The sequence below is a fragment of the Aythya ferina genome (assembly GCF_964211825.1).
Source record: "Aythya ferina genome assembly, chromosome: 4".
Classification (NCBI taxonomy): Eukaryota; Metazoa; Chordata; class Aves; order Anseriformes; family Anatidae; genus Aythya; species Aythya ferina.
This window is the reverse complement of record NC_140300.1, coordinates 22,655,051-22,668,992: the sequence shown is the minus strand read 5'-3', so window position 1 is coordinate 22,668,992 and position 13,942 is coordinate 22,655,051. Positions and strand designations below refer to the sequence as shown.

The following is a 13,942-nucleotide window of genomic DNA, read 5'->3' as shown; positions in this document are numbered from 1 at the left end:
CCAACAACATTTATCCTCTTTGTCCTTGAAAGCAACAAAAATGAATCAACTATGACATATAAATAAAGTGTGCATATACAAAACATTGGGAAAGGTGCTAGAAGTTATGGTATTATCAGTTTAGCTAAGCAATTACCTACTTTTTCATTGGTAAATAGCATACATGAAAGTATGAAAGTACAGGATAAAGGAAAGAAAGCAAACACAATATCCAGATTTGATTTATCATGAAAGATAACCAGTGATCTGATTTAATAGATTTGCCTTTTTTTTTTTTTTTTTTTTTTTATCTGAAAGAAGAACATATGTATACATTCTCACCCTAGCCACAAATTATCCCTTGTTAATCTATAAAAACTAAGGTTTAGTTACAAAATGGCAAGAAGTTAAACTTTCTTAAAGGAAGCCTTTTCTCAACATTTCTGAGAAAGCATTTGAGACTACTCTAACCAGTTCGTGTCATTTGATTATCAAGAGTGAAGCTCTGAACTTTATGGACGTTATGAATATTGAAGGATAATGCTTTTTCACCATTTCAGTGCAGCATCAAATGTAATTACCTTAGACCTACAGGACTGCAGAGGAAGTTTACACTGGCTTGTGGGAATAACACGTCTTAGTTATCTGCCTAGCACTTTTTAAATTATGAAAAGGTTTATGCCTCCACTATTTAGAGCAAGCCTTTGAAATTTGGCCTGGAGATAGCCACAAGACAAAAAAAAACAGCATCACCACCACCACAAACAAAAACAGCAACAACAAAAACAGAAAAACGAATAAGAGAACTGACAACCTTTCTCTCATGCAATTTAGTTCAGGACATATGGTAAGGAATTAATGTCATTAATATCATCATGTAAGATAATATACCAAAACCAGTATGTGCTAAGGCATAGTCCTCAAACAGTGAAGCAGTGAATATATTCCTTGTGCTGCTTTGCTTGCACATGTAGCTTTTGCTTTCCCTATTAAACTGTCTTTATCTCAAACCATGAGTTCTTGCACTTTTACCTTTCTGATTCTATCCCCCACGCACCTGAGGAGCGTGAGCGAGCAGCTGCACAGTGCTCAGCTGCTGCTGGGTTAAACCAGAGCACTGATGCTTTGTGCCAAAAGCCTGTTCAGGTACTCTGTGTGAGAGCTATTGGTCCTACTCTGCAACAAGGATGGAAAAATAATACATTAAAAAGATTTGTATAAAATAACATGTATCGGCTCCCATGTTTGGAAGGTAAATATTTTCAAAAGCTACTTCTCATTTTAAAGAAGAAAGATCTTCCAAGAAAAAAAAATATGTGTAGGAATAAAAGTCTGATGTGACAGAAAGTTCTTCAAAGAATTTACGTGCCAAAAGCTGACAACCAGTAACTCTTCCTACTAACAATAACAGAAATACTTTCTACATTACAGGAATCCCTGTTCTGTTGGTATAACAAAGTTAGCTGACAAGGTTTTTAATTGTGCATTTGAGAACAAATTCTGATAGCTATTGTATTTTACTTTGATTAGTTCATTTTTTTTTTGTCAGGAAAAACAAAGTTTTGAAATTTAACTGTGAGTTAACTAAAAGGTAGGTTCTAGCATAAATGTTTGGTGTTGCCATGCAAATAACAATACAAATCATTACAAATGATATATTCCCTCCCACAGGATGTCACAAATCCATTTACATTTATAATCTAATCCATTTCTTTCTCCACTTTCCACTATCTTCATCACCAAATTGGAAACCCTGCATTCCTGATACATATAATTAGCAATCAAGGACTGCATGTTGGAAAGATTCATTATTGGTTTGTAACCCAGAGGCCACAAATGATATCTCATGTAACATGCGATATGTTCCCATATGGTATTTCTTTTCTGCATCCTTGTGACCTGCAGCAAGCAGAAAGGGTGAAATAGAAAGGACAGAGGAAAAAACAATCTCTACACAATTTGTAGAAATACTAGAAGGAATGAGGTCACAAGCACTATGACAGAAGCTGTACACAGTTAACATCAGCTTTTCTGTCCTTGCATGTTTTCTTGAATATCTCTACTCAGCTGCATCCAGAGAGGAGGTAGGCATTTTGTATTCCATATACTGACTATTTCTGCAAGCAAAAATTCTTCTCTGAGATGGTATTTCACAAAGTAGTTTTGCAAATTAAAATTGAATATTGATTGCATAACGGAGAATTTGTGTATTATGGTTTTAGTACTGACTATTATTTAACAGCTGCAAAGGTAGTGTGATTCCAATTCTAGGACTTCTTTGTTAAGAGATTACTGAAACACTACTGAATTTGAGCTTCTCAGTAGAGAACTTAACTTTTCAATAAAACAGGTCTGAAGTCTGAGTTTTCAGTTAAGTTCTTCTCCTGGGGGAACTGTGACCTTTAAAGTGGCACAGTACTACCCCAAAAAGTATATATACCCTTGACAGGAGCTCATCACAGAATCTCCTAGAAGTCCAAAACAAAATAACAGCTTGTCTAACCTTTTGATGGTTGCAATTTAAAGAAGAATAAAAGCAGGTATCTTTGGTGACTGCCAATATAGTGAAAACAGTTGTGTACTACTGTATTACACATATACATATATGTCCCTAACTGATATCAAGTGGTGTCTATTTTTGATAATGAATGTTTCGTAAGAACCTACAGAGTGTAAGTTCTACATGCTCTTTCTACCTAAAATAGAAATTCGGTTTTGTATCCACTCATTTCTAGCCTGGTTAACCTGTTTTCATCAACTATTTTTTTGGGGCAATACTCATCCCTGCATAGTTTGAGTTTACAAGGTTTGGGGCAAGGCTGTGTTAGCCTATCAACCATTCGAGATTTCTTCAGTTTCAAACTGGTTGCTAGTGAGATGACTGATTCTGCTGTAGCTCTGAAACAGGGTCAGATTGTGTGCCAAGTCTGACATATTCTGTATGCATCAGACATGCATAATATGTGCAGCTCCATTGGGAATATGCATCATCTATAGCAACCCCTTCTTACATGCGAATGAGTGCTGTACTTTTGCTCTGTGTGACTCTTGAAAAGTACTTTATATCAAAATCACCTCTTACACAAAAGGTGCAACAATATGATCCTAAACATCTGTATCCTACTTTTTTTTCTCTTTTTACACTAGATAAAGCTGCAGCCCACCTATTTTTTTGACAGACGGCTGCTGTCAAATCACCTGCAAAAACAAGGAAGTTCATTAAAAAGAACACATTTTTCACAAGGATGTCTTTACACCCAGTGAAAGCACAAAGCAAAGACTGCAGAATAAAAGGACATATGAAAAGAAAATCTTGAGGAATAGGCTCAGACAAGTGAGAAACACAGAGGAGAAGTATAACAAAAGGAGTTCATCTAGTAAACATATCAAAAACAGATAGTAAAATTAGTCAAGACAGTTTTTCAAACACAAATGAGATGGCAAAGTTAATGAGAGGAAAAATAAAAAAAAAAAAAAAGAAAACACTAAAAATAGCTCTCATTTTTTTTCCAGTAGTTTGCACATGTGGCAATAATATAGAAATTACTAGAAAATTGTTTGCAGTATCCATTTGTTTTGAGAATGTAAACCAGATTTCACTTCAAAAGCAATTTCATAATAATGACTTTTCACATCGAGGAGGTAAAGCAAAATTAGACAGGAAATTCAATACTGAAAATATTTCTTTTGTTCTTTTTCAGCATGTTTCTCTGTTTCCTGAATGTCTGCTTTTCTTTTCTTAAATCTTTTTTATTGGTGCTTTGTAGCAGATCTTTACCATATTTGGCTCACATTTAATATCAAAGTTACCATATCTTTTATTCTATGACTGATATTTGCAAACTAGCAGATGCTAATGGTGCAGAAAAGTGCATAAGAGCTTGAGAGATCATTGTTGAATCATTGCATGAAGCCACAGATAATATGGATATGTACACTCTAGCTTTACTGAAACAGACTTTGAACTGTCATGGGTTTGGATATCAGTTGGTCAAATATTTCATTTCAAGGAAATTATTTTGTGTGTGTGTGCGCCAAAAGAAAATATGATGTTAATCCAGTGAGACTTGGGCCCCACACTGCTTCAAATAAGATTAAAGGGATTGCCTACCAGGGTGAAGTTCTATTAAATTTATAAATATTCATTGGTATATTGAAAAGTTTAGAGCAGACTGAATTTCAGTTAATTGCTTACAGAAAGTAATCTTATTTAAAAGAATACTGTTAATTAGATTTTCAAGGAAAAAAGACTGGGAACCCAAGATTTTTGTACAAAGAGAGGCTTCAGGCAGCTGAGTTTTATGAAACACAGAAGTCATCAGATCAATTACGAGGGTTAAATTAGTTGCTAGTTTGGCATGAAGATATTTTGTAGTTACAATATAATATCTGTATGCTTTTAAGGGATTCACAGTAGATGAACATTCCCAACCAAATGGAAGTTCCTGAGTATTGAGTTAAAAGTGATAGTATTCCTGGTAACATCAGACAAAACAAAAATAGCTGAAAAACTGAGCTACATCATGCAAAACCACAGATTAGAGATGCCAGAGTAGTAGAATCATCTCTACCTGAGGAGGTATCAAAACAAACAAACAATCAAAGTCCCAAAACAACAAGACTTGCTCTGCAGTGTCAGTAGACAGTACAAGCCATGTGAGTACTGTAATGAAGAGAGTGGCCACAATGTGCTGTCACAACCCAATGAATCACTTATTAATAAATGTGTAAGGGTTGATACCAAAGCAGCATTTTTCTTACAATGCCTTCCAAAGCTAAATCAGTATTTCCAGGAACTGTGTTAACAAGGCATAATGTTGGAATTCAGTAAGACAGAAAAATATTGGTGCTACTGAGAAATACTAATCCTCTGACTTGGTTTCTTTGCCAAGAATTTCTTTGCCAAGAATTTCATTTCAGTTTGGGAAGGATGGCATCCCATGGGAGCGACTCCACAGCACAGAGGACAAGAGTGACCAAGAAGGAGCAGTGAATGAAGTGCCATAGACTGACCACAGCCCCCTGCGCCACTTGGGGGGAGGAGGTGGAAGAGGGTGGATGGCATTTTTGGTTTCTTTCCTTTGTTTCTTGCTTCTCTAGCTTGTTGGAAATAGACAATAAATGTGACTGTCTCCCGATTCTGTTTTGCCTGTCACGATAATTGTTGAGCAATCTCCCCATCCTTATCTCAACCCTCAAGCCCTTTGCATCCTCTTTTCTCCCTGTTCCTCTTTGAGGAGGGGGAGTGAGAGAGCGGTTGTGGTGGAGCTCAGCTGCCCACCCGAGTAAAACCATCCCAGAAGCGTATGTTGAGAACTGCCTTGGAGAGCAGTTTTCCAAAGATGCCCAAGATGAGTTCCTGGAATGTGCAAAGGGTGAAAAGGGCTCTTTAGTGAAACCTGGGGGTAAAAGTTAAGATCCAGGTTAGAGTAGTATACGTTCTCTGCACTTCTCACGAAATGGGCACGTTGGGAACAGGAGTGGCAAGCAGTTTCTTTTTAACGGAAGTTTTAGAGAAACAAATTTGGAGGGGCAACGTTTGCTTTCTCCCGTTTGTCAGCAGCCTCTCCTGATCGTGGTGACGTTTGATGGATAACCCTGGGAGGCCTCACAGTTAGGTCCACCAATTCCTTCAGAACCCATTTGTGCATCCTGCCAGGCTTTTCCCCGCAGGCCCCAACGTGCCCCCCTGGCCCTATGAAAAAGACCCTTTGTCCGCAGAGGTGAGGCCACGTTGAGTTGGATTTCCCCAAGTACATAGCGAGCGGTGAGACCACATACAGAGTTTTATTGCCCACAGGGTGCCACAGTCACAGAGGGCCTTGTCTGCCTTCTCCGTACTCGGGTGTCCTCAGTGCTGCTCGGGCCCCGGAAAGCTGCAACAAGACAGACAGAGCTGTGAGCAGCCAGCCCAGGCAGCTGTGCCCCCTGCCACCCTGGAGCTGCTCCCCCCTGGCTGGCCGGCCCCTGGTGCTGGGCATTTGCCGGGCTGCTTCTGGGCTCTGACCTCTGCCCAGCCCCACGGATCCGGAGCTCAGCCCCATGTGAAGCAACCTGCTATGTGACGGAGCCTCATTTCCTTCTCCTTGCCAGGATGTCAGCTACAGTACAGAGCAAAGAGGCAACCATCAGAGCACCGCTCCACAGCCCTGGCTTCCAGCCCTGCCCTCCAGCTGGGACACATGCTTGGGGAGCCACTGTGCAAGGCTCTCCAGATCACTCCTTGATGGTTGCTCAAGCTTTTGAAGGAACTTGGAGGCAGGTTGCAAGGCAAAGCCCTGTGTCCCTGTCTACCCCATCTTCAGCCCATGGGACACAGCACGGTGTCTGCCCTGTTCTGCAAAGGCAGGGCCCGGAGGAAAGAGGAAAGAGAGAGCAGAGGCCCCTACAGCTCTCTGGTCAGGAAAGGGAGTGGTAAGTTCCAGTGCGGGCTCTCACCAAGGATTTCGAAGGTCGATGTGTGCAGCCTCTGACCGTTCTCTAGACAGCCTCTCCTGGCTACGGTACGGAGCTTCTCCAACATGGTGGGGGCGTTTCTGGCCTAGGGCAAGACAGGAAGGCACAAGTTCACGGGGGTCCAAAAAGATGCCTCCAGTAAACACGAAGGAGCGGGGAAATGGCTGGCTAGGTCAGAGCCCTTCTATTCTAGCCTTGCCAGGCTCTGCCTCTGCCCTGAGGGAAAAGGTTTCTCTACCACCCCGACCCTGACAGCACAGTCCCTTCCCAAAGCAGCTCACCTGGATGCTGGGGTCCCTGCACACACACTTGACAGCCTCCACGACCTGGGGCAGCTTCTCTGCCATCGCGGGCTCTGCAAGAGATCCAGTGAGGCATGCGTGGAGGCACAGCCCAGAGGGCGGAAGAGAGCCCTCCAAGCCCTGACCCCGCAGTACTGACCGTCACAGCGTGCCAGAGCACCGAGCAGACCCAGGGCTGACACGCGCACGGCCTTCCTCTCGTGGCCCAGCTGGGACTCCAGGAACAGGATCGTCTCCTCTGGGCAGATCCGAGCTGTGGGGAGGAAATCCCATCCTGCATTAGCAAGCAGCTTACCCCCATTTCTGAGCTTTGGGAGAGAGCTGCTGGGACACCACGGGGCATCGCCACAGCTCCTCTCCTTACCTTGCAGCAGGATGCACTGGCTCAGCTCTGCCTTATGGTCCTGGCTGTGCTCTTTGGTGTCGTCAGTGAGCTGTGGGAACAAGGTCCATTGGAAAAAGTCCCAGCAGCATTGAGAGGGACCGAAAAGAAACAGCACTGTCAGCTCTCATCTCCCTGGGCACTTGTGGCAAGAGGACCACCAGTCAAAACCCAGCCCACCCCACAGTGTCCCCAGGGACACACGCACAGGTCTGGAGCACCCAGGAGCCACCCAGGAGCCAAGGCTGAGCAGCATTCAAAGACTCGGGGATCTGGAGTCCTCCTGAGACTCAGCCAAGAGATAATTGCTATGGCATGTTCATGGTGCCCAAGGTTAGAAGCTACTATTTGTCTCATTTTCCATAAATCACAGGCTGAAATAATCTAACAGTTGCCCACAAATAAATTTTAAAAAAATGTTTGATTAAGGACTTGTCTATGTGGGGAAATAAATGTGGAATGAATTAGGATGTGAAATGATAGGCCACTAACTCCTCTCATTAACTCTCCAGAATAGCACTCCTACTTGATTGCAATAATGCTGCTGTGAAATGGATTTTAATATAACATGGAACTGTATTAAGATACAATGTGTTGAAGTTTTCTCTAGCAGATTGTTTTATTTGTCAAACAGGAGGTTATACATGAAGCCGCTGTAAGACTGTCAGCAGTAAAATAATTAAATTGCTTCTCCTCATTAACTTCCACATGTAGAATGTCCCAAAATAACATGTAGTTAAAATCTTTCTTCCAGACTATGTCATCCAGGTAGAAAAAGAATCATCTTTATTTACACTAAAGGTTAATCATCCTTTTAATATAATAAAAAATGGTGCTTCTTTTCACACTCAGAATCTGTAAAAACCTTGGCTTTCAGTCTTTAGTTCTTTTTGCTTTTTAAGTATTCAATTAAGGAGTCCTTTAATAGTCTAGCAGGAAAATACGTATACCCTGAGCTGAATGAAAGGAATCATTAAAGTCAGTGGAGAAAGCTCTCATTAACTTCAGAGGATATGAAACTGATTCAGAAAATCCTAAAAAAAAGTTTTGTTACTTCCTTTATTCCTTTATGAAATTTCTTTTCCAGTCTGCTGAATGTATCTATTTTGTTCAATATTGCTGGAAAAGGCACAAAATAAAACTGATCAGCTGTCAGGGTTGACACATAACCTCTGTACCACTGATACTTATAAGGTTTAAACTGTTAAATATAGGTAATCAGTCATGCAGAAGTGCTCATTCAACTCCTAGGCTGATCTTTTCTGGTTGTTATTAAAATAGGAGTGAGCACAGGAGATGATTCTGTAATTACATGGATCCAGTTGTTTTGTTAGTTCTCACAGTTAATTTAGTTCTAGATCCTAAGCGGGACAGATGCCTGCTGTGTTACCAAGTAAAGACAAATTCTTGCATTAAAGGCTCTTCCGCTTGGGTATATGTTATATTGGAAATGAACTTTGTGTACTTCTGAAAGCATAGTAGTTTCCTAAATTAAATCACAGAATCATTCAGGTGGGAAAGGCCTCTAAGATCATCTAGTCCAACCTTTAACCCAGTACTGACAAGTCCACCACTAAACTGTGCTACTAAATTCTCTATCTACATATTTCTTGAAGACCTCCAGGGATGATGACTTAATCACTTCCCTGGGCAGCCTGTTCCAATGCTGCAGAACCCTTTCAGTAGAGAAATTTCCCCTAATATCCAAACTAAACATCCACGGGTACAACTTGATGCCATTTCCCCATATCTTATCATTTGCTTCTTGGGAGAAGAGCCTGATCCCCACCTCTCTACAACCTCCTTTAAAGTAATTGTAATTAAGGTTATTGTAATACAATAAGGTCTCTCCTAAACCTCCTCTTCTCCAAGCTAAACAACCCCAACTCCCTCACCTGTTCCTCATTAGACTTATTCTCTAGACCCTTCACCACCTTTGTTGCCCTTTTTTGGACATGCTCTAGCACTTTGATGTCTTGTGGTAAGGGGCCTCAAACTGAACACAGTACTCGAGGTGTGGCCTCACCAAAGCGAAGTACAGAATTTAATCTCCCTCTGAGAATGACTTCAGAAGAAATGGGAACACCAAAGACTAACGCTCTAAATAAATAATGATGGAAATCAAACAGTAATATAGCTCATGGAAATCTCTGTGCAAGTATATTCATGTTTCTGTGACAAGAAAAAAAAAAAACACAAATATTTCTGTATGTATTTATATATATATATATAGTGAATTCAGGTGTAATTATTTACAAATAATACTGCAAAATGAAACTAATTCCATGTTGTGGAAGATTTTAGTTTTATAACATCTTGCAATGAAATCTAAAAATTTCAGTTTCTTCCTTTGAAAGGGAAGCTGCTATGGATTATGCAAATCTTGAGGCATCCAAGCACACTTTTAAGTGTGCTAGTTCTGTGTTGACATGTAATCCTGCAGTCTTCAAAGCCTGCTTACTAATATATCTATGAAATACTTGGGATATTAGAAACAGTGATCAAAGTAAAACTTGGCAGACTTTTAAAATAAATGGTTAATTAAAAAATAAGAGTTTCAGTTTATACTAACTTTTTTCTCCTGTTTATTTTATTTTATTTTATTTTATTTTATTTATTTTATTTTATTTTTTCCATAACCATTGAATTGTGTTTCAAAGCAGGCCCTTTCTGCTGTTTATTTTTTTTACCATTGAATTGTGTTTCAAAAAGCAGGCCCTTTCTGCTGTTTATTTTTTTTACCATTGAATTGTGTTTCAAAAAGCAGGCCCTTTCTGCTGTTTATTTATTTATTTATTTATTTATTTTTTCTTGGATATGCAATTTCTTAACAAATGAGCAGTCATCAGAAAAACTTCTTTGAACCAGTTTAATTTCTTCTGTAGATTGTACAATCTGTTTAGTACTCTGCTTTGGTGTAAATATCACACTGATAAAGTTCTTAAAAGTCAATATGGAATAATAAACTAAGATTCTCTTTTCACAGAAATAATCAGCTTTTCTCAGCATAATCTGGGATTTCAAACCTCATTGCAACCCAGACTAACGATTCATGCAGTTGTAATCATAAACCTTTTCGCCCTAACCTTCTCACATGTAAAAGTCAATTTATACAATACTCAGCTATTTATATGGTAATATGGTACTACAGGACACAAAACCCAAACTCCCTTTACTTTATCTATGTAATTACATATCTTTGTTATTGTTAACATTGAAATGTTAAGAAAAAGTAGTTTGCAGCCTGTAATAAGTTCAAAGTTTTTTTCTCCTGATCTAAATCCAGAGGACTTCTTTGTCCAGAACATATTCATTTTTTTTTCCAGTGATATTTAATTGGGTTCATAATAATGGCTTTTCTTTCATAATAAGCCTCTGAAAATGAAATTATTTGTTAATAAAACAACACCTTCTTCTTTTCAAGTGGGGTAAAAAGAGAAGGGCAAGGATGCTTTTTAAAAGCAGCACTGATGATAGAGATCTTTCTCTGTGAAGTAACCATCGTACTGTCCACTTACTAAAGATGAGTGAAGAACACTTAAACTGCACAGATACATGTACATGGAATTTTCTGTTAGCAATACAAAGTTGCATATAATCTCTTTTAGGTTTTTTGAAACTTAAAAACCATTGTCTTGGAGCACTGAGCATATCTGTGATTAAGAACTGCAGTATCAGTCCTTAACTTAAGAAAAAGTCATACTTCATGACCTTTCAGCAAATTTCCCACAAACTGACAAATGTGCCCTTTCATCTTTCTATGATGAAGTACTGCAGAATTATCTCAGAACCATTTATATTACAGTTATTTACTTCTGATTCCTTACTTAGTTTAGCTTCTGTGACATTTCTGCCTCGTATATAAAATGGAGAAAACTGGCAAACTGGTATTGAAATTGTATATGCTCCAATTACTAATCTTAGACTTGGGAGCAAAAATCAGTATTTTGCTAGCTTTTTTGAATTAACACAACACTTTTTATTCAAAGTGGATTACCATTTCCTTGGCAGAAAGAAAAAAAAAATCATACCTGGATAGATACTGGAAAAGCAACAGAATATTTTATGGGCCAAAATTCTGACATTAATTTCCTTTAGCCATTAACAATGAGAAATAATCTGCACACCACAATGAAACTAAACATACTGCCAAATTCTTTTTACTTAAAGGTTAGAGCAACTGAATGTAATTTTCTCTGGAAGGAGAAATTGGGTAAAATGAGTGTAGGCTATAGAGAAAAGTGACATCTGAAGTAAGGGTTAACTGCAGCACATTTGCTCTAGGCCTTTTAGCTATGGACATTGCATAAGACGAAAAACACCATCTGTTTGCAGCCAGAATCAATTTCTGACACTAGGTGTGAAGAAAACTGGGAAAGTAGCAGAACTTGCCCCTAAGGAGTTATGCATCTGAAACAAGTTATGAAGTAGGAAGCATGGACTTATTTTTGTAAGTACTGAGAACTTCATTTGAAGTCACTGGGAGATGTGGCTCTCAGAATCCCTGAAAATCAGATTGACCAAAGAATTAATTAAAATTATGCTAGATTAACATACATAAATCACACTTTTATTTTATCCTGACACTTTTGTGTATTACTTGGCAGCGGTCAATAAGCCACTTTCCACTCAAATCATTATTTAGAATTTTTATTAGTACACTGGCAAGGGACCATATTAGCAATCTGTAAAAGTTGATAGAAAAAAGTCTGGTCTAGGAGATAAACACTGAAATGTTGTTTATTACAGGCATTGACCTAAAATCCTCATTTCCTCAAAGGCAAGGAAAAATCTGTCTTAGAGTGAAATTTAAAAGGAAAAAAATGAGGAAGGTCATCTACCTTCCACTACATAGTTCTTCCAAAATGGATAAAGACCCATAACTTTATTAAACTTGATTATCAAAGCAATGCAGAATGCCTGTAATAAAAATAAATAAATAATTAAATTGAGATTTGTCTGTCATAAAAATAAATTAATAATTTGAGATAAAGTAAAATATGAAACAAGACAATATTTTATCACCTGATATCTAAGCAAAATAATTTTGCAATATTATCTTTTACTTCTCCATATGCAATATCAATAAAGTTCAGGAATGGATATTTAAGGTTAAAAAATGCTAAGACTACATACAGCACGGTTCTGAACTTGACATGAACTTTATTTCATGTCAAGTATGGGAAGTTAAAAGATTTAGTTATATTTTGGATAAAAAAAGGGGGGAGGGGGGGAATTACATAGAGCTCATTTCTCATGCCCTCAGTATGAAAACTTGTAAACAATGTTTTCAAATAAAAACCAAAAACACAAAAATGAGAACAAAATCTGTACTTTCAGATCCTTGTAGCTCAAGGTATCCAACAAGAAAGAGTAGCAAGATTTCTTTGTTAGAGAACTGAAATTGATGCATTTTATAATATAACCAGTATTAGCCATCTTTCTGACTAGCTCTAACTTGAAAAGTATCTTGAAAAGTTTGTTTACGTTTAAAAGAATTTAATGTGCAACTAATACTCAGATCAGACACAACAATATTAGATCATAATAGAACAGGAATTATGAAGAGGGAAACTGGAGTATATTGAATTAAAATAATGCATTTAGCAGTGCTAACCTAAGAGTGTAAAGTGAGTTCAATTTTGAAGGTGTGTTGAGTAAATTATGAAGTAAAATGCTGCTTTCTTTAAAGTCTCAAATGTTTCTTATTTTTTTCCTAGATAATAAAAATACTGTAAGATGTTCAGGCACTACATTGCATACAGTATTGCTGCAGCATGTCATATTTATTTGGATAGAATAGTGACAGAGGGAGAAAAGAGATTCAAGAGCATCTACAAGAGCATCTACAACTGAACATGCTTCCTTATTATAAATATTGTTCATTATAAATAATAGTCATTGGAAAAAAATATACTCATATATAGATGCTACAGAAAATATGAAGGGAATGCTTTATGCATAAAGCATGAAAGAACAAAAAATTAACTGTCTGAAGATCTACTGATGAGCTTCATTTTTATAATTGGGAAATTGATGAATTCAAGAGAGAGTTCCTAGTTTTTTAAAAGTTATTATGCATGTGAAAATGAATATTTGCATACTTTGAAAACAATTGGAACCTTTTATTTTCCAAACAATTTTATTATAAACTCTTAGGAACCTTAGTGAGATGAAAGGAAAAAAAATAAACCCCTTAAAATTTCAAAGCAAAAATGTTTTGATGGATCAAAATCATGTTTATTAATTATTATCATTGGGTTTTGATAATTTGACATTTTCACGTCTTATTTTCAGGTCATGGCTGAGGATGGAAATTAACAATTGTCTAGGTTTTATCTCACAGAAACGTCAGGACCACTACCATCTCCTTATGTCTTGAAACAGAGATAAACCTTGTTCATGGGATGGTACTATATAAACTAGACAGACGTGAGAAAAAAACGTGGTGTATATATTCCTTCCAACTGAAGCCAAGGAATACACTCAATGTTGATATCCTATTTGAGTGTCATGTTTTATAGGATTTATGGTTCAACACTGGAAAGTTTTAAATCTATTTTAAACTCTTGTGCTGGTTTAACATTGGCAAATAGTACCACCATGCCACTCTCTCATTCTGCCTCCTCAAAAGGGCATATATGATGACATATACCTCATAGGTTGATATAAAGACAATGAGATAACTCACCAATTACTGTCACGGGCAAAACAGCATAGGGGAGACTAATACAGTTTATTGCCTACCGAGAACAGTCTCTAGTAGTGAGAACTAAAAGCAAAGTGCTCCAATATGGGTCCGTACCATGGGGTCCACCCCCGA

The 13,942-nt window shown here is 38.0% G+C and overlaps 1 protein-coding gene across 1 annotated transcript; it reads right to left on the bottom strand.

Moving 5' to 3' along the window:
• Window positions 1–5,752: 5,752 nt before the first annotated feature.
• LOC311436775 (uncharacterized protein) lies at window positions 5,753–13,942 on the bottom strand. Its single transcript, XM_084519238.1, has 5 exons — window positions 13,925–13,942; window positions 7,102–7,171; window positions 6,717–6,990; window positions 6,418–6,520; window positions 5,753–5,855 (listed from the first exon to the last, which is right to left on the bottom strand). The coding sequence occupies exons 1-4, from the start codon at window positions 13,925–13,927 to the stop codon at window positions 6,478–6,480; spliced, it is 390 nt and encodes a 129-aa protein (XP_084375364.1). The 5' UTR covers window positions 13,928–13,942; the 3' UTR covers window positions 5,753–5,855; window positions 6,418–6,477.